The sequence below is a fragment of the Eupeodes corollae genome, chromosome 1 (genome assembly GCF_945859685.1).
Source record: "Eupeodes corollae chromosome 1, idEupCoro1.1, whole genome shotgun sequence".
Lineage (NCBI taxonomy): Eukaryota > Metazoa > Arthropoda > Insecta > Diptera > Syrphidae > Eupeodes > Eupeodes corollae.
In genome coordinates this window covers 48,840,864-48,861,267 of record NC_079147.1, presented here as the reverse complement: position 1 = coordinate 48,861,267, position 20,404 = coordinate 48,840,864, and the positions used below count along the sequence as shown (strand labels likewise).

The 20,404-nt window shown below is 37.0% G+C and overlaps 1 protein-coding gene across 1 annotated transcript; it reads left to right on the top strand.

The window, feature by feature from the left end:
* Positions 1-1,577: 1,577 nt before the first annotated feature.
* LOC129941809 (lysosomal acid glucosylceramidase-like) lies at positions 1,578-18,806 on the top strand. The gene is made up of 11 exons (XM_056050538.1): positions 1,578-1,735; positions 2,005-2,141; positions 2,246-2,363; positions 2,426-2,564; positions 8,205-8,361; positions 8,416-8,579; positions 11,435-11,564; positions 11,635-11,748; positions 11,811-12,135; positions 18,032-18,197; positions 18,424-18,806. The coding sequence occupies exons 1-11, from the start codon at positions 1,651-1,653 to the stop codon at positions 18,521-18,523; spliced, it is 1,635 nt and encodes a 544-aa protein (XP_055906513.1). The 5' UTR covers positions 1,578-1,650; the 3' UTR covers positions 18,524-18,806.
* The last annotated feature ends 1,598 nt before the right edge of the window (positions 18,807-20,404 follow it).

The following is a 20,404-nucleotide window of genomic DNA, read 5'->3' as shown; positions in this document are numbered from 1 at the left end:
CTGGAAGCGTGGGTGGCGTCGATCGAAATATGGTCAATCTGGTTGACGGTAGATTGATCTGGAGAAGTCCAAGTTCCTTTGTGGATGTTGATTTGTGGAAAACGCGTACTGGCTACCATAACGTTTCGCCCCGCACCAAAATCTATGAGCCTGAATCCGATTTCGGAAGTGTTGTCCTTCAGGCTATTCTTCCCGATTATTCCACCAAAGATGTCTTCCCTTCTTAGTTTGGCATTAAAATTGCCCAGGACTATTTTAATATCGTAGCTAGGGCACTGCTCATATGTTTTGTGTAAGAGTTCGAAGCACATATCTTTGGTGTTGTCGTCTTTTTCTTCTGTGGGGCGTGCGCGCATATCAGGCTAATGTTGCCGAATTTTGATGCGTATGGTCATGAGGTGCTCATTGATGCACCTATAGCTCAAGACTTCTTGCCTAAGTCTGGCTCCAATGACGAAGCCGCATCGAAATAAGCGCTGTTGGTTTTCGTGGTAGTAGTCACCGCATAGTAAATATCGCAGTTTTTTATCCTCTTTTTGCCCGACCCATCCCATCGTATTTCCAGGATGGCGGTAATGTCTGCTTTATAGCGGTCTAGGGCCTCCGCTAATTCTTCGGCCGCACGTGATTTGTTAAGGAACCTAACATTCGACATTAAATCCGTCCGTATACGAGGCTAGTTGGAAGCTTTTACGTGGCCAGGAAGTCACACCGACGGCACAACCCGCAACCTGGAGGGACATTATATTTGGAACAAATTTTTTATAAAATTGGCTTGCTGGATACATTATTATTCCCATAAAGATAATAAGGCCTAGAAACTTCTTTATGTTTCATACATTAGTTCTTCCCATTTTTGTATACGAGTCCTTCTTACTGTGGATCCAGCTTGAATTGTTTAGCGTTCAAGTTAGTTTTGAAGACGATCAGATCATGCACTTTTTCCGTCACCATCGATCAAAACAATATATCAAATGGCTGTAGAAGAATGGTCCCTACAAGGAAATGTCTTGAGGGACTTTGCGCTTGCTGCAGTCCAAACATTTGATAAAATATCAACGTGTTAACTCACCCATTTTAAGAAAGGAAATAAACACAAGATTTCGCACCAGTAGTTAAACTACTCCTCATCCTTATTTCCGTTTTATTTATCCGATTTTTGAGAAAGAGTACGATATCTAGAAACAAAAAAAATAAATAATATCCTAAGCCCCAAAATATTGAAAATCCCAAGAACATGAAAAACAAAATCCAGGAAACACAAAATCACGAAAACAAAATACATATTCCAAAACTACAATATCTAGAAAATTCAAAAAATTGATTGTCCGAAAAATAACAAAAAATTAAAAAAGGCCAATTACATGAATTTTAATCAATACTTATCCAAGTTCATTTTTACCTGAACAACAGCAACTTAAGCACGAAAATAAATATCGTCTAAATATGTTTAAATAAATAAATATAACAAACTACATAGAAAGTGTTAATTACAGTAAATAAATAATAATTACTCGTAAAAGATAACAAGTAAAACAATATATTTATCAAAAAAGAAAAACAACAAAAATATTTAATACAGCTTACGAAAAAAATATTCTGAGCTTCGTGTTTAATTTAAAATCAGAACGTTTTGTGTTTCTTCTTAGAATGGTACTCTTAAAAATGAAAGCTTGTATCGGTATTGAAGCAATCCTATTTTTACTTTGCATTAATGAAGAATTTAGATTCAGCTGTAAGTTTAGTTTAATAACATTTTTTTCGTTTTCTAGTTAAAAAACAAAATGTGACTTCAAATTGTTGACCATATTTCTGGTGTACCTTAACAATTTTAGTGCATTGTTGAAGCGTTTCTTTTTTCGATAGTGACAGCTGCCCAAATAAAGGACTGACCAAAATGAAGCCTTTTATTGGAAAAGCCTTTAATTTATATAGAAAAACACACTATTATTTTGTCATCCGTATTTTTGCAATTTTACTTAACAAATTTTGTATGTTTTTCAGTGACTAGTAGTACACCTTGTGCTCTTCGTGACACAGCTTACGGAAATGTATGCGTCTGCAATACGACTTATTGTGATTTCCTGGAACCAGTTAGTCCTGCAAGTGAAGATAGCATTGTGGTTACCTCCTCAAGCAAGGTAAGTATATTCTTAATTTTAAAAAAGAACTTGAAAACACGGAAAATAAACTGTTTCCTTTAAATGAAAAACAAGCTTAAAGGCTCAAAATTATATCTATTTAGGCTGGTCTTAGGTTTGCCACAAAATTGGGACAGTTTTCAGATCAAAAAATAATGATAAATGATTTGAACGAACGCAGTGAAGAAAACACAACATCAATGATATCGATCGAATTAGAAGGTTTGAAAACTATGATTTACATTTTCTATCGTGATACGTTTTTGACTTCTTTTTATTTTCAGCTTCAAAACGCGTCACGAAAATTCAAATTGATCGAAGTAAGAAATATCAAAAAATTGTTGGTTTTGGAGGAGCATTTACTGGTGCAGTGTCTTATAATTTAAAGAATCTACCCCAGGAACTACAAGATGCAGTTTACGAGTAAGTTTAATGGTTGAATTTTTATCTAATTATACTTTAAACAACTTTTATTGTTTTGAATTGAAATTCTTTTCCGGGTCAAAATTGATATTAAATTGAGTTAACAAAATATAATAATTAAGTATTATAATTCAAGTTCAACGTGGAGGTTAGCGTTTTTAGATGCAATGATTAAAACAAATATCTTAACTTCAATATTTATAATTATTATTTCCTTATTCATAAATGTGTTGGTCAGAATTATACTAATTTTAATATCAACGATACTAGAAAAACAATATTTCGTAATTTTATGAATCTTATATGACAGGTGAACAACAATTAACGTCATGATACATATTTAGTAAACAAATTATAAATAATTATTGTAAGTTATTGGATGGTTAGCGGATTTGTATATAGAGTGTGACTTCTGAAGCTCTTAGTTTTTGACAAGTAAGAACTTAATCCGTTACTAAATTTTAAATAATAATACACCCTTTAAAAAAGCATTAAAGTTGGTAAAAATTCACTTCCAACATGCTGAAACATTTGAAGTCATAGTTAAAATGAATGAGAGCGATGGTGGCCATTTTTTAATTTGTATTTTATCAAAATCTTAAAACTATCTTAAAGCTGTACAAAAATATAGCGTACAGGCCCTATGAGGGTGCTCTAAGTTAATCCATTATCTAATAACTACTGCCTTTCAGCCTAAGAACAATTTTAATACTAAATAACGAGAAATTAATCTAAAACCAAGAAAATAAAAAAAAACTTGGTATCTTTATCATTATTTTTTTATTTTTATTTTATATAAAACTTTAAACTAAATTTAAAACAAACCGAAGCACATTTTAATACTTAAGCTACTTAAAACTAACCGAAACCAAGTATATTACCTAAAATTACTTAAAACTGCTCAGAAACTAGAACATCCACAGTAAGCTGTGCCACCCTGACTGTCCCTAACCTAATCCTTAAGGCCCAACTATAATAGGCATAAGCTAGCATATGCGCGCATAAGTAAACGTGCGAATACAAAGAATCTCAATACGAGTGAACATAATGGAGTCTAGCTCCGTTTCGTTCAATTTTTTCTCAGTTTCGTTAACTTAAGCACACTAAAGCAAGAGCGATCCCAGTCGCTCGCCGCATAAGTAAAATCTGACATGTAGATACGTGAGCAAAATTGCATTATGGCTATGCAGTAATTTCGCAAACTTAAGTGAATTTTCGTTGGATTTTTGACATAAGCTTATGTTTGCTTATGTCTATTATAGTTGGGCCTTTAAATCTATTTAAGCCGGCCAAAACCAAATGCCTAAGACAACTTTTAATGACATTCTCAATTTGAAGCCACTAAAACTGGTTCTCCTGCCTTACCCTATCTATTCGGTCCCTATCGTATACAGTCCTACTGAACCGAAGGCGTTTGGCTCCGTCTAGTGCGAGGATGTCTTGACTGTTAAGGAGTCGCCTATCTACAGTTTTACGGCTGACGTGGTAGATTAGTGAAACCGGCTCCCTATCCTGTATCATCCCTCGATTGTCCAATTAGAGGAAAGCTTCGGTAGTAGTAAGTCCCAAAAATTAAGCTGTCGCAGCTTGCAGACATTGTCTCTCAAACACCCGAATCTTTTCCATTTGAGATAGGGTAAATTTGAACCATACCGGGCACCCATAGGCAATCATCGGCCGCATAAGGGCCATTAAGCAAATCACCTTCACCCTGCTGTAAGGACGTCTGCTAAAAAACAACCGTTTTGTCAGGACAAAGGCTCGCCTAGCTCTGGCCACAGCTGTACTGATTCAACCAGATGCCAAGGTACTTTACTACACTTTTATTCGCCAGTGGCTCGCGATTTGGTCCAACGATCACTTGATTTTTCCAGTTCTTTCTCGTATCCCTTGAGGCTCCATAAAGCGGAGTCAAGAACAGAATAGTTTCGGATTTCTGAAAGTTGATTTTCAACTTCCAGTCATCGCAATATTGCTGAATCTTGTCGAAGTTACCTTGCAAAAGTGTCTTGATAACCTCAATTTGTGGGGCCGTTCTGTACGCAATTAGGTCGTTGTCGTACTCTATTGCCTGAGTCAGGCTTGCTATCAGATCACTGGTGTAAATGCTGAACAAGATCGGCAAGTTAACCGCTTCCTGTTGAAGACAATTAATATCAAACATTTTGGTAGATGTTACATTGCCAAGTCTGGTTAACTTTAGATACAGGCCCTCTAACCATACGGTGTCGAAGGCCTTCTCCAAGTCAACCAGTCAAGCACCCGTACATTGCCTTTTAGATTTGTTAACCTGGATATCAGAAACAACCTTGGACGCAGCAAGAATAGTGCCATGTCCCGACTGAAAGCTGAACTGATTATCCGGAATTACTTTGTTGTTTTAAGACAGAGCTCTATTTATAACCTTCTCGAATACTTTACTGATACTCCGCAAAAGACTTATCGACCGGAGAGTCGGCTGGATTGGAGTTGTCCTTTCTCTTTTTCGGGAGGGATGTACCACAGCTGTCTTCCAACGGACGCATAATATGCATTATTCAGAACGTTGTTAAACAGAGTGGTATAAATGTCTACAGCTTCCTGAGGTAAATGTCGTAATACAATGTTGGATATACCATCGACACACGCATGGCAATGGTGGCCATTTGGCTTTTATTTCTTTTAAAATACTCTTATTGATAAACCCAATGGCTATGTTCAAATTCAGATAGATGGGGTACATGGATGGATACTTTTTTCTTAGTGTTTTACGAGTAAAAGAACAGCTGATCTAAAATAGCTGGGATCTCAAAATTGAAATCGAAAGGTATCCAAGACTTTATGGTATATTTCTCGGAATCAACATATGATTGCATTTTTTAGTCCAGTTAATAAAGGTTTTCACCTAAAAAAAATCCAATAGTTTTAAAACTTGGCACAATAATTAAGGGATGTATGGTGATGACCCAAAAAAAAGTCACCAAAAATGCGACGTGAGCTCTAGCGGCAGTTAAGAGAAACATGGAGTTTGTTTCTGTTTTTCCCTTTTATCTCGAAAACTATTTGCCGTATCAAAAAATGTTGTTGCACAAAATTAAAGCCTATTAAATTTTATAAAAAAAAAGCTTTCATGAATTTTTTCGTATCTCTTATGGCTGATGACTGATGCTTATGGACGGACTTTTCAAAGATAGTGTCTCTATTGTTGCCATGTGAGCTCTGCATTTTTTTTTTCAAGCACGATGTTAAAGAATTCACATCACCTTGTCTTAAACTTTTTTTAACATCGAAAGATTCGGTAAAGTTGTTTCCAACCTTTATGGAGCAGTGGGAATTCTCCATGGTCATCCTGGAAGATTTTGGCAGTGATGCGAAAACTAGACACGGCTCTATATAGCTCGTCCCTATAGATGTTGTCATATGTGATCATAAATTCGATGAAAAGATGGCCGTCTTGGGTTTTTTAAAGGTTCTGCCATAATGTGATTATTTGATCGACTGTGGACTTTCCTGGTCTAAAACCACACTAATGAGAACCTATTAGGTTGTTGACGATGGGCTTTAGACGTTCACATATTACGGCAGAGAAGATTTTGTAAGCGATGTTAAGTAGACTGATTTTTAGTATCGGGCAAACAATATATTCAATTCATCGGACATGCTTTTTTCTTACCAAAAATTGCAAATAAGTTGCAGCATAGGTTAGGTTAGGTTAGGTTAACGTGGCTGCGGATTTATAATCCACACACTTAGGCCAAGAGAAAGGCCCATTGTGATACCACATGAATCTAGAGAATTACTTCTAACTAGTAGAACCATTTTGAGCTTTTTATAAAGCGAAGAAGATATTTAATATACTTTTTAGCTAGTTCGCTGGGATTATCAAAAGAGTAGTCCCCCAGATGAAGTTTGCGTTTGAGTGAAAGAGCAGGGCAGGTGCATAAGAGATGAGAGATTGTTTCCTCTTCTTCTTCGTCCATGCAGCTCCTACAGAAGTCATTTGAGGCTACGCCTAGTCGTATTGCGTGTCTGCCTATAAGGCAGTGTCCTGTAAGGACACCTATTAGGGAGCTAATATGAAGTCTGCTTTGAGATAACAAGTCTTTAGAGCGCTTTAGGTCCAGTGAAGGCCATATGAGTTTTGTGGCTGCGCATGTTGGTAAGTTGTGCCACCTAGAATTTGCTATCGCAAAAGCTGTTTCTTTTAGCATAAGTTTACATGTAGCTATCGGTATACCTATCTTCTCCCTTTCAGGTGAAATAGGTTTGACGGTTCCATTTTTAGCGAGTTCATCGGCTCTACAATTACCTGTGATGTCTCTGTGGCCCGGCACCCAACAGAGGTGAATGTTAAATTGCTGCGCCATCTCCATAAGAGACGATCGACAATCGAGGGCCGTCAAAGATTTGGTCGAGACACCGTCAAGGGATTTGATAGCAGCTTGACTGTCAGAGAAGATGCGGATATCAGAAGTTGATATCACGTTTTCTCTTAGCCAGGAGAGAACCTCTTTGATCGCCAAAATTTCCGCTTGAAAAACGCTACAATGATTAGGGAGGCGGAATGAGATGCTTAGATTAAGCTTTTCTGAGTACACGCCACCACCAACTCCCTCATTTGTCTTAGATCCATCTGTATAAAAATGAATACTTTTGTTATCCAGGAGTTTTTTGTCCTCCCATTCATCTCTGGATGGAATGGATACCTGGAAGTTTTTTCCAAATAGGGGTTTAGGTATAGTGTAGTCTATGTACTTTGGTATAGAACCAAAGAGGTTCAAAATGATAGAGTGTCCCACATTGTTGCAGCATACTGCTAACCAAAGTATCTCCAGCTGCTTTTAAATGCTCGTCATTCAAACCAACTCCTATAGAAGCTTTGTTAGAAACTAGCTTGAATATTTCAATCTTTGCTTCGTCTAAGTCGGGAGTACGGGATTGTTGACTTTCGTCGTCTATGTTGAATGGATCATCTTGCCTTATAGCAGGATTCACTTCGTGGTAACCGTTATACACTCTGTAGAAGTGGTCCTTCCATATCCCCAGCATAGGACATTCCTTCTTGCAGCTGGCCTTCGGTTCGAGGTTTATGTGCTTGTGAATTTTGTTTCACTTGCTTATAAAGCTTTCGAACTTAATTTCTGTTTTTGAAACTCTCAACATCTTCGACCGTACGCTTCTCATGCCCTTTCTTTTTCCTTTTTAGAAGTAGGTTCTTCTTCTCTCATCTTCTGCTCATAGTGAGCAGCTCTGGTCATCAAACCAGGGGTTTCTTGTAAGGACTGTTTGAAACCCAGCACCAGTCTAGCTTCGCGGCTTACTGGCTACCATGACGTTTCGCCCCGTTCATATGCTCTGTCCACGAGCTCGAAGAATATATCCTTCGTGTTATCATTCTTCTCTTCTGTGAGGCGTGTGCGCATATTAGGCTAACGTTGCTGAAATCAGCCTTGATAAGGATGGGTATGTATCACTAGTTGATGCACTTTTACCTCAAGTCTTGTTGCCTAAGTTTTTTTTTACTAATGGGTCAGAGAGGAATCAATGCAAAACATTGGTTTATTCTGAAATTTTGAAAATTTTAAAAAGCTTCAAATCATTGCATCATCGAATTGTTTTTATATTTTGTTTTAATTTTAAAATTTTTTTAATTATTTTTAGATCATATTTCTCAAAGAAAGGAATTGGATACACTATGATTCGTATGCCAATTGGAGGTACTGACTTTGATTTAGAACCTTGGGCATATAACGAAGAACCAGAAGATGATAAAGATTTATCAAATTTCACCAAATTAAATGATCTTGATGAAGAAAAGGTCGGTACATTAAATGGCTTAATTTGTCAACAATACAATATTTCTTTATCTCAGATTAAACAAATCGAAAGGCTTAAATCAGTTGCAAATATTGAACATATAAAAATTCTTAGTTCTGCTTGGAGTCCACCGAAATGGATGAAAACTGTACACTCGTGGAATGGATTTAGTTTTCTTGAGGAAAAATATTATCAAACCTGGGCTCTTTATCATCTCAAGTGAGTATTTTTGTGGATGGTTACAATGGATTACAAATTCGGATATATATTTTTTAAATGGTTACGTTCTGACCGAGTCTACTATGGGAATCGACTCTATTCTATCAAAATGCAAATTCGCTTCAGAGTCGATACCGGAAAAGGTACCAGTAACTGCTCGTGTTGTTCTTGCCATAATGTGAAAGTCATCTGCATATCCAAATTATTGTGCGAATTTTTGAAATACATTGGTGTTGTTGGTCTTTCGCACCACTTTATCAAGAACAATTTTGAAGCATTTACATGACAGCGCATCACCATCCACCGATTAGTCGTATCAGTTTTGTAGGGATACCAAAACCCGACATTACAGGGTATAGTTCGTTGACTATGTCATCATAGACTGCTTTGGAATCGATGAAAAGAAAATGCGTATCAATGCTATATTCTCAGGTCTTCTCCAGGATCTGGCGTAGAGTCAATGTCAATGTCGGTCGCGTATTTTCCCGGGCTTAAGCCACACTGAAATGACCATTAAGATCATCTATGGATGGTTTTCAGGCGTTCACATAATACGCTAGACAGGATCTTGTAGGCGATGTTTAAAAGGCTGATGCCTTTGTAGGTGGCGCAGAGAAGGCGGTCACCTTTCTTATGGATCGGACAGATAGTGCTTGAAAACCACTCGTCGGGCAGGCTTTCTTCCAACCAGATTTTGGTTATGAGTTGGAGCATGCTCCAACAGAACAGCTGCCGCGTGAATGGAAAAAAGCTCTACCTGTAAACCGTTATCAACGTCAGCTTTGTTTAACTTTCGTTTTGCAACTCCAATCTCAATCAGGTCAGGTGGTGTAACTCCAGATTATCAAATAAATGGATTTGTATGGGCTGCTCCTTGGTGGGATCGAGGGCTTCATCGCCATTAAGTAGATGGTCAAAATGATCCTTCCAACAACTCGTCAACACTATCAGTCCATTCATGGTAATGTTTTCTCGTGTTTTTTTTTTTTAAGAAACGGTTTATATACTCAAGGTAGTACCCGTGGCATGGTGGTTTGTGCGTTGGACTGTCATGCGAGAGGTCTTGGGTTCGATCCCTGCCTATAGCACCTAAAGTTTTTTTCACGGGTTCCGCCTCTTGCGAGTCACGAAAGTTCTTTCTCAAATTTGCCGTTCGGATTCGGCTTAAAAATGTAGGTCCCTTCCATCCCTGACAACAGTACTCGCATACAAGAATGGTTGAGAGTTGTCAGTCACTAGACGCTAGTTCTCAAACGGACTGTTGCGCCACCCAATTTATAATATACTCAAGTGATGGAGAATTTTTCGGGGAAAAATTAGATTATTAGTAAAAAGCTTACACATTTCAAACAAAAAAATGTTTTCTTCTAAAAACGTAAGGTTTTTCACCAACAGTTAAATTTAAAAAAATTTTTGAGCATTGCCCGTTTATCGCCCTTTATCTTTTAAACGACGGAGCATAGACGAATTATTGGGACATATATTTTAGCAAATTTTATGCTTTAAAATTTTTGTCAAAAGCAGTTTTCGCAACTTTTGACGATTCATAAATTACGACCCTTACACGAGATTTGATGAGACTGTTTCACAGTTTTGAGAACACCAAATGAAAGGTATAAGCTAAAAAACGTCATTCTACATCTTAGACATTTTTTTGGAAACAAAAGATTAGATAAATTAATTTTTAGGCTTGTTAAAGAATGCAATCTTTTATGACTTCCTTGCATTCTTTTGAAATCTTGGTGATTGCAAAATTTGAAACCCCAGTTTCTATGTGAATTCCATTAATGTTAAATTTAATAAATGATTGTAGTTATAAAAGATTGAATTCTTTTTCGAGGTAGAAAACGTTCAATAATTGATGGAGTATAAAAAAAAACTACAATAGTAAAGGTTTTCTCAATTCGGCCGAGAATATCGCCGCGGTCCGTGAAAGTGTACAGCATGACTCAAGGCAGCCTATTTTTTGCTATGCACAAGAACTCGGTTTTTCGCAGGCTTTAACTTGGCGAATTTTGCATCGGGACTTGGGCCTACACCCGTAAAAGATCTAACTTACCAAGGAGATCAAATTCATGACCATAGACGACGCTGTTTGTTCGCTGACTGGGCTTCAAACCGTTTGGGAGAGGAGCCCAATATTGGCCGAAAAATCATCTTCAGTGACAAGGCCCTTTTTTGGATGAATAGCTGTGTTAACAAACAAAATTTCCGTATATGGGACCAACAAGGTGATAATGCATCCTTAAAAAGTTAAAGTTTGGTTTGGATTTTGTTCCAACGGCCTAATTGGTCCGTACTTTTTTGAAAACGACGTTAGTAAGGCGGTCCCAGTTAGCAGCGAGTGCTACATAACGATAAAATCTAATTTCTTATGGCCAAAGTTGAACCATATGGACTTAGACGACATGTTGTTCCAGCAGGATGGCGCTTCGTGCCACACAGCACACAGCAGGGGTGATGCATATTGGTCAACAAGGTCATACGATTTGACCCCGCTGTGGGGTTTCTTGAAGTCCCAAGTCTATGCAACTAAATCACAATCGACCTATTCCCGGGACTGCTCAAATTCAGCCGGATCTATGCGGAAGAGTCATTTAAAATTGTACCACCCGGATCTGTGCCACCGTAAGAAGCCGAGGCGGGCATTTGGTTGATGTCATATTCCACACCTCAAAGCATACATGCCATCACACATAGCTTGTTTTATTCCATTTCAACATCTCTCCGCCCTTATTGAAAAACCCTTTATAGCTGAAAGTTTTTCATGGCCACTTTGGAAGCATCAAAATCTCTTCTTATTGAATACATTGTACATGATTTTTCAATCTTTTTTTTAACTTAACTCAATTCAGGTTCATTGAACTAATGGCAGAACAAAATATGCCAATTTGGGCCATTACAACCGGCAACGAGCCATTGAATGCCATTTTCATGACTCATGTCATAAAATTTTTGTCACTCGGATGGACCCCGAACAGCCAAGTTAGTATTTCTAAATGTTTAAAATTAATGAATTTATTTTATTTTAAATTAATTGTTATAAAATTTAAAGTCAATTTGGCTGGCAGATAATTTAGGACCAACCATAAAACATTCAAAATTCAAAGATGTCAAAATTTTCTGCAACGATGGTCAAACATACACCTACCCGTTTTGGTTTGTATTGGTAAATTTTGTTAACAAAATTCAACAAAATATTTTTGTTGTTACAATTTAATTTAATTTAAGATGAATGCAACGCGAACAGAATCTTTAGACTTTTTGGATGGATTAGCGGTGCATTGGTATTTCGATGAATATTATGGACCCAATTTGATTGAGGAAACTCATAAAATGATGCCTGATAAAATTATAATTAATACAGAAGCTACAATTATGGGCAAGCCTAAATTGGGTTCATGGGATGATGCAGAACAATATATAACTAATTACATGAAAGACCTTAAGCATTCGTTTAATGGATACATCGATTGGAATATGATTTTGAATGAAGAAGGTGGACCGACTTATATTAAAAATTATTTACACGCTGCTATTATCGCCAATGAAACAAGTAAGAGTATTTGTAGACTTTTATTATTATTATCTTTATTTGTTTTATTATAAAAGATTTACGAGCCGTCTGCCGATTATATCTCAAATAATTATATTAAAATTTACATTCATAAATTTTAAACACAGCTAGAAAATTGAAAATGAAAAAGGGTAGAGTATTTTAACATTAAATATAATTTTGCCAGTTGACATAGACACATTTTAACAAAATATCATTAGAGTTTAAGACTTTATTTTAATCAGATCTAATTAAAACTGTAGTACCCGTGGCATGATGGTTAGTGCGTTGTACTGTCATGCCAGGGGTCTTGGGTTCGATCCCTGCCTATGCCATCTAAAGTCTTTTCACGGGTACTGCCTCTTACGAGGAATTGACAAATTCTCCAAGAGTAACTCTTCTCATGAAAAAGTGATTCCTCAAAATTAGCCGTTCGGATTCGGCAGTGGACTGTAGGTCCACTTCATTCCTGACAACATTACTTGCACACAGGAATGGTTGAGAGTTGTAAGTCACTAGGCCCTGGTTCTTCATGGACTGTTGCGCTACCCAATTTAATTTTTAAAAATTAAAACTAATAGAAACTAATATAAATATATTGCAAAACTTACAGTTTTTAAAAAAAGGAACAAATTTAAACTAATTTATTTAAATTTAAAAGATTAATGAATTAATCGATTAAAGAGTAATAGTAGAATAAGGGATTCAATATTAACTGAAAAAGAGCTTTTAGTTTAACTAAAACAAGATAATAGATTCATTCTAAAAGAGGTTTACATAAGTATTTCTGTAAGCGATAGCTTCAGTTATAAACCGGATAAGAACTTTCCAACCACACCCACCATTTAGAATTGAGTAATTCTCTTCTGTAGAAAGAAAGCTTCCCCTTAAGTATAAACATCGAATTTCATGGAGTATTGATTAAGGTTACTCACTTACTTAAGGTGGCGCTACAGTCCGGGACGGACATGGGCCTCAACCAACAAGCGTCTCCAGCCAGTTCGGTCCCAAGCCAGCTGTCTCCAGTTTCGCACGCCAAGTTGGTTGAGGGCCTCTCCCACCTGGGTGCGCCACCTGCAGAGTCACGGTCTTCCTCTACTGCACCGTCCCTCGGGATTGGATTCGAAGACCTTCCGGGCTGGAGCGTTGATGTCCATCCGCTCTACATGACCTAGCCATCTAAGCCGTTGGACTTTAATTCTGCTAACTAGGTCAGTGTCGTTGTACAGCCCGTACAGTTCGTCGTTATATCTTCTCCTCCATTCTCCATCTATGCATACGGGACCAAAAATCAAACGAAGAATTTTTCTCTCGAAGCATCCTAAGACGCTCTCATCTTTCTTTGACAGGGTCCATAACTCAGTGCCATAAATGAGAACCGGGATGATGAGTGTCTTATAGATGGTGATTTTACATGTTTGAGAGAGGACTTTACTTTTCAATTGCCTTCTAAGTCCAAAGAAGCAGCGATTTGCAAGAGTTATTCTTTGTTTGATTTCAGCGCTGGTGTCGTTATCTGCATTAATAGCGGTGCCTAGGTAGACGAAGTCCTTAACTACCTCAAAGTTATAGATTGTGTTGACGGTTGAGTTTTGCACAATTCTCGCCTTGTCTAAAACCTTTTTTGACATCAAATGCATCGGTAAGATCTTTTCCGACCTTGATAGAGCAGCGTGCATACTCCATCCTCATTTTGCACAAACGGATAAGTTTGACAGGGATGCCAAAACTAGACATTGCTCTGTAGAGGTCTTCCCTATAGATGCTGTCGTACGCGGCTTTAAAATCGATAAAGAGATGGTGGGTATCGATTTGAAGGTCCTGGGTTTTTTCTAAGATCTGCCGTAGTGTGAATATTTGGTCGATAGTGGACTTTCCTGGTCTGAAGCCACACTGATAAGGAATAATCAGGTTGTTGACGAATGGTTTCAGACGTTCACATAATACGGCAGAGAGAATCTTATACGCAATGTTAAGGAAACTGATGTCTCTGTAGTTGGCGCAGTTTATAGGGTCTCCTTTCTTATGTATCGGGCACACTATGCTGAGATTCCACTCATCGGGCAAGCTTTCTTCCGACCATATTTTGCAGACGAGTTAGTGCATGCTCCGTACCAAGTCATTGCCTGCTGCTTTAAATAGTTCGGCAGCGATGCCGTCAGCTCCAGCAGCTTCGTTTGACTTCAGTTAAGATATAGCTATCTTCACTTCGTCGAGGTCGGGTTCATCTGCCTCGCCTAGGCTCAGTAGTTCTATCTCCCCTACAGTGGAATTACCTTCGTCATCGCCGTTATATAATTTGGAGAAGTGATCTTTCTATATTCTCAGCATCGACTGCGGTTCTACTACGATGTTCCCCTGATCGTCTTTACAGGCTTCGGTTCGTAGCTGGTACCCTTGGGAGGTTTTTTTTACCTTTTGGTCAAATTTACAAACCTTATTCCGGTTGTAACATCCCTCTTTCTCCTCGATCGCACGCTTCTCATGCTCTCTTTTTTTCCATCTAAGAAGCCGGTGTTCCTCTCTCCTCTTCTGCTCGTAGAGCTCGCGAGCAGCTCTAGTCCCTTTGTGCAGCGCCGTTTTGTATGCCTCTTGTTTCGCTGCGTGCGCTTGCCGGCATTCGTCGTCAAACCAGGGGTTTCTCTGTGGTGGCCGTGTGAAACCTAAAACTTTAGAGGCGGCATCCCTGATGGCTGCAAGGCAATGTTGCCACTGGTGTCTTCATCTTTCTCCTCTGTTTGGGCATGCGCGCATATTAGGCTTATGTTGACACTGTTGAAACTCAAGACTTTTTGCCTGAGCCTAGTTCCAACAACAAATCCACACCCAAATAGACGCTGTCTTTGTTCTCGGTAGCAGTCGCCGTAGTATATATTACAGTCTTTTAGTTTGCGTTTGCCCGGTCCATCCCATCGCACTTCTTGGATGGCTGTAATATCTGCCTTGCAGCAGTTTAGGGCTTCCACTAATTGTTCGGCTGCACGTGGTCTGTTAAGGGACCTAACATTCCACTTTCATATCTAAAGTTCATTGTCCTTATTTCGTTTGCGTGGGTTGTCAACAGTGAATCCGTCCGTATCCGAGGCTTGTTGGTGCTTCGAAACTAAAGGTATTTTTTACGTGGCCAGATCCTTAGTATAACTCCAAGGAAGGGGAGTTGGATAAACCGCTCCATACAGGCCTGGGCTCCGAATATGTCGAAGAAGCCCTATAAGGTGTTCACTAAGTAGTTCAACCTTATTGGAACTGTAGACGCCACCGTTGATTCCATCTCGAGAATTCGTCCGTAGCCGCCTGGATAAGGAGAGGTGCCTTAGTGGAAACACCTCTCCCCCCCTCTTTCGTTTGCTGCCCCCAACAACTTTCCACTGGGGTTAGAACCCAATCTCCAGTTGAGGTACTAGCCACCCGATGTTCACCGCGGGGAGGTGAGAGTAGGAGTTGATAGACAGAGGTGGGTTTTGAAAAAAACCTGTGGACGCTTGTGTCCTCTTGAATGCACATGTCTACCATTTGAACATTGATTAAGGTTGCACAGATTATAATTATTATGATTTATATCAACCCTGGATCATAAATATTAAACTCATCTCGTTAACTGTGAATTCTTTTCGAAAATAATTAGATTCCGCCAAACAGTGAATCAGTTTGCTGCATATCGTTCTTGACATGGACTCTTTAGCACGGTTCAGAGAATTTTGATATTTTTCGTCAATTGCTGAGATGCAGTCATAGAAATCATACTTCCATGAACCAAAGTTATTCAAGGCTAAATTCAATATCGTATTATTTTAGCAGGCAGTACTTACCAATCTTTGAACGGCGTGTAACAACTCTGAAGTGCAATCATGAGTATTTTTCTTTGAAGATTATTACCACACCTCTTTAAAACTTTGACAATATAGTCTGCGTTTGCATTCAGGTTTTTTAAGAAAATTGGAGGTAGTTCAGATTCGACATACTTATATTGTATAGTTAGGTGTGTTTAAAAGGACCTTAAATACACTTTTAAAGAAATATCTCGGGATAACTTCAAAGTCTTCACTTACTTCGTAACCATACATTTTATTAGCATAACGTGAACTTTTGATTGTTGCATCAAATACTTTGAATTTTACCATCGGTACTACGAGTATACATTCGTTCAAAAAAACTTGACCAAATGCAGTTAATGGCTGATTTCGCAACTGACGTTTTATCTTTTATATGAGGTCCTATGTTTAAACTTTGTGTTATTGTAAAACCTAAGTATTTAAATTTTTAACTACCTCTATTCTTTCACCATTTAGGTTTCAAGAACGGTAATTTCTGACATTATTATTATGAGATCTTAAAACCATAATTCTCGACTTTGAAGTATTTATTTGAAGATTCCAAGAGTTACAATACTGGTTAAGATTTTTAATTTGCAGTTGTAGAGTTACCGGATTATCAGTAAGAATGACAAAGTCATCCGCATATAAAAGCACCTTAATAAGGAAATCACCATAATATACACCCCATGAAACACTGTCTCCAATGTCGTTAATAAAAAGTGAGAAGAGCAAAGGACTCAAAATGCAACCTTGCGGGACACCCACTTCTGTCTTAAATTTAAATTTGCGCGAAAAGATTCTACCATTAGAAACTACTTGTATTTGAAAAAAGTTTCTCATATATTCTCAAAAATTGTGTTGATAATCCAACACCTGCTAGTTCAAAAACTAATAGTTTTCTGTTTATAGTATATCAAAGGCAGCTTTAAAATCTACAAAAAAGCATAGAAACTATTTTCGTATCCAAAAAACGTTTAGCGACATTAGTTAGAGTAAAAATTTGATCAACTGTAGAGAGGTTAGCTCGAAACCCAGCCTGAAAACTATTTATTTTGTTGTTTGTTTCCACCCAAGGTACAAGTCTATGATATAGTATCTGAGAAAACAGTTTTCGTAAGGTATTGTGAACAGAGATACCTCTCTAGTTTTCGGAGAGATTAGGATTTCCTTTTTTATAGATCGCTAAAATGGATGACTCTTTTTGAATTCTATGGTATTTCTTCGTTGATGAACACTCAGTTCAGTAAGAACAATACAAAAATTCGGCTGGGATGCTATCTAAACCCAAAGCCTTATTGTTTTTCATTTTTCTGAGGCAACAGTTGTTCTGGCATTGAGCACGGAGTGTCTAGTTCTTCAATGCAACTAAAAGGTATCGCAAAACATATGCAGGATTAGTTAGGATCTACGTTTGTAAGTTTTTCGAAATATGAGCCCATCATGTCGATACTCATTGGAAAAACATTCGATCTGTTTCGGTTACCTAAAATTCGTACATTTTTCCAGAATTATTTAGCATCTCTGCATTGTTTTATATTAAGAGCTATTTTTTGCACATATTGTTGTTTTTTATAGAGGCATAGGTTTTTATAAGTATTATTCGCCTGCAGATAAAGATATTTCAAGGCTGAGTTGTTAGTTTGCCTAAAGAGTTAAAACCATTTAAAAGATATTTCTCTGCTTTTTCTACAAGCATCATAATACCAGCTGCACTTGTAAAAAATGCCTCTGTTTACTGTGTAGGTGACACTTGACTCTCTTATGGTTGTAATAATAGACTTAGTTGATTCATCGATTGTATTCTCAAACGATATCGAAAGATCGATCGAATGTTTATTCAGATTTTGCCTATAAATATCATGTTTTTTATCAATCCAGCGCAATTTTGAATTATTTGGGATTTAAACTCACAAGAGACATAAATGGGAAGATGTAATGCATAGTTAGCAGGAATATAGAGTTTTCATTTTCTATTTGATGGTTATATTACACCTACTAGGTATTTGGTTTTACTCAGTAATGAACTATTAATATAACACACATTTTAACAAATAGCTTTGTTTATTTGTTTAAATTTTCAGGCGGTCAGGAGATATACAAACAACCAATCTTCTATGCCATCGGTCATTTCTCGAAGTTCCTTCCCGAAGGATCGATAAGGATAGATGCTAAACATTCAAATAAGGACCTTGATTGCGCTTCGTTTGAACGTCCTGATGGAAGAATTGCTTTAATCCTCTCCAATAGGTAAAATATAAATCAAGGGTATAATTTTTAAGCGAAGAGCCTTTATAATTTATGAGCACGACGCGACGCGTTGCCATCTTTAAGGGCTGACTTGAAAATTAATAATTAATCATATTATGCTGTCGCCTAGTTAAAGGCCGTCAGCAAGTCGTCCGATCGCTTTCTTCAGAGCATCTTGATCTTGTTTATTTATGCTAAAATTTCATTGTTTTAACTTTAATTTCAGTGCCCAAGAAGAAGCCATCGTTAATCTGGCCGATAGTGTCCGCGGAGATGTTGAGATCACAATTCCGCCAAAATCATTGCATACGATTGAATATAATTAGAATCATTTTTGAAGGAGGGAGGCGTCTTTGTGCGTCTACGAAGAGCATGGGTACCATTTTTGACGTAAATATAATTATTATGCTGATGTGGTAGTGCATTAAATTTTCTTCATAAATATTCCAACGATATCGCCGACGACGACAAAATGGTGACTGTTGTGTTTTGGTTTCTTCGTAAAAGATATAAAATGTAACAATATTTTATGACCATCACCTAAATTAAGTGTAATTGTGCGTCGTAAAAATGTAAATTTATTCATGGCGCAGCGTGTATATTATTCAATTACAAATCTTTATTTGATACCATTTTTGTTGTTTATTGTTAGTCTTTGGATTAATGTTTCAAAAATACATGTTTCATATTTTTAGCCATACTTTGTAGATTTATCATAAAATTTCAGCTACACTTTCATAGATTGACAATTATAAAAATAAATATTATATTTGCAGTACATTTGACTTATAAAGGCTTTAATTTGATTTTTAAATAAACACTTGCATATAATAATTTAGCTTGATCATTTTCGGCACCTTCGGATTTTAACAGGGACGAATGCTATGGAGTATGGGTCAACAATAACTCAGTATTTAAATTCTGACTAACCTACACCTAACCAAGTGAAGTCCTTTGCCTAAAATTTGAAATTTATGATTTTTCCGACATTGAAAAATGTAACCATAATTAAACATACAGGATTATCCATTTTGCAGTTTCAAAAGTAAAAGAAAAACACATATGAAACCTTTTTTTCATTTTTGTATCATCATTTAAATGGCAACTACGAGAATTGTTGCAAGCATCGATTCTTTTGAGGTTTTTTCGCCACTTTTTGACACATATTGGGCGGTATCTCAGACAAAACTTGACGAATGTTGGTTTTCAAGAGCTCAAGAGGTAAAAGTTTAGCCATAAACACGGTATTTCGCGTAGCCTCACAAATCAAAAAGTACAGCGGTGTCAAATCGTATGATCTTGGTGGCGAGTTGATATCGCCACGACGAAAAATAACGAGTCCAGCAATTGTCTTTTGCAATAAAGCTGTTTTCGATTTTGAATAATAATTTCAAGACTATTTAACCACGTTACAAAAAAAAGGTAATTTATTAAATATTAATTATATTTATGTAGTTTTTTTTTTTTTTTTTTTTTTTAAGATTTTCTTTTCCGTCCGTCCGTTCTTAAATAAAATACTTCATTTAATTTGTATAAAAATATTAATTCAATTTTAATTAGGTAGATAAATTTAATCAATAAAAATAAACAATAAAAATTATAATTAGGAAAAATTAACTGATTAACTTGACTTTGACTTTAATTACTTTACACTTTACGCTTTTTAAACTTAACTCCTTGACGATTACTTTACGATTGCTTATTCATTTAACTATATTTTTTACATAGGTTTTTAAAAAAGCTTTTATGAACTGTTCATTATTATATAATTGATTGAATGCTTTTAAAAGTATACACTTTTTGGCTTTACTTTATAATGTTTAGCAAAATGTACTATTCCACACGGTCATCCTGGATTTCGTCTGTCTCAGACGATTCATCACCGCTGTCATCATAGATTCGCCATAGCTTCATGTAGTCGACTGCTGTTGATGTAAGATTTGGACCTTCGTGTTTTCCAACCTTTTTAACCTCGTATCGATCGTTTCGTTTCACTTTGGTTACTTCATATGGACCAAGATACTTTGGATATAACTTCAAGCCCGTACCAAACTGAGTGCGTAAGATAGCCACCATGTCTCCGAGTTTATATTTTACTGCTTCTTTTCTCTTCTTGTCATAGCCTTTCTTAGACTCTTCTTGAACCTTGCTGATTTGACTTTTAGCAAGCTCTCGGATTTCTTTTCTTCCTTCTTCAAACTGCGTGA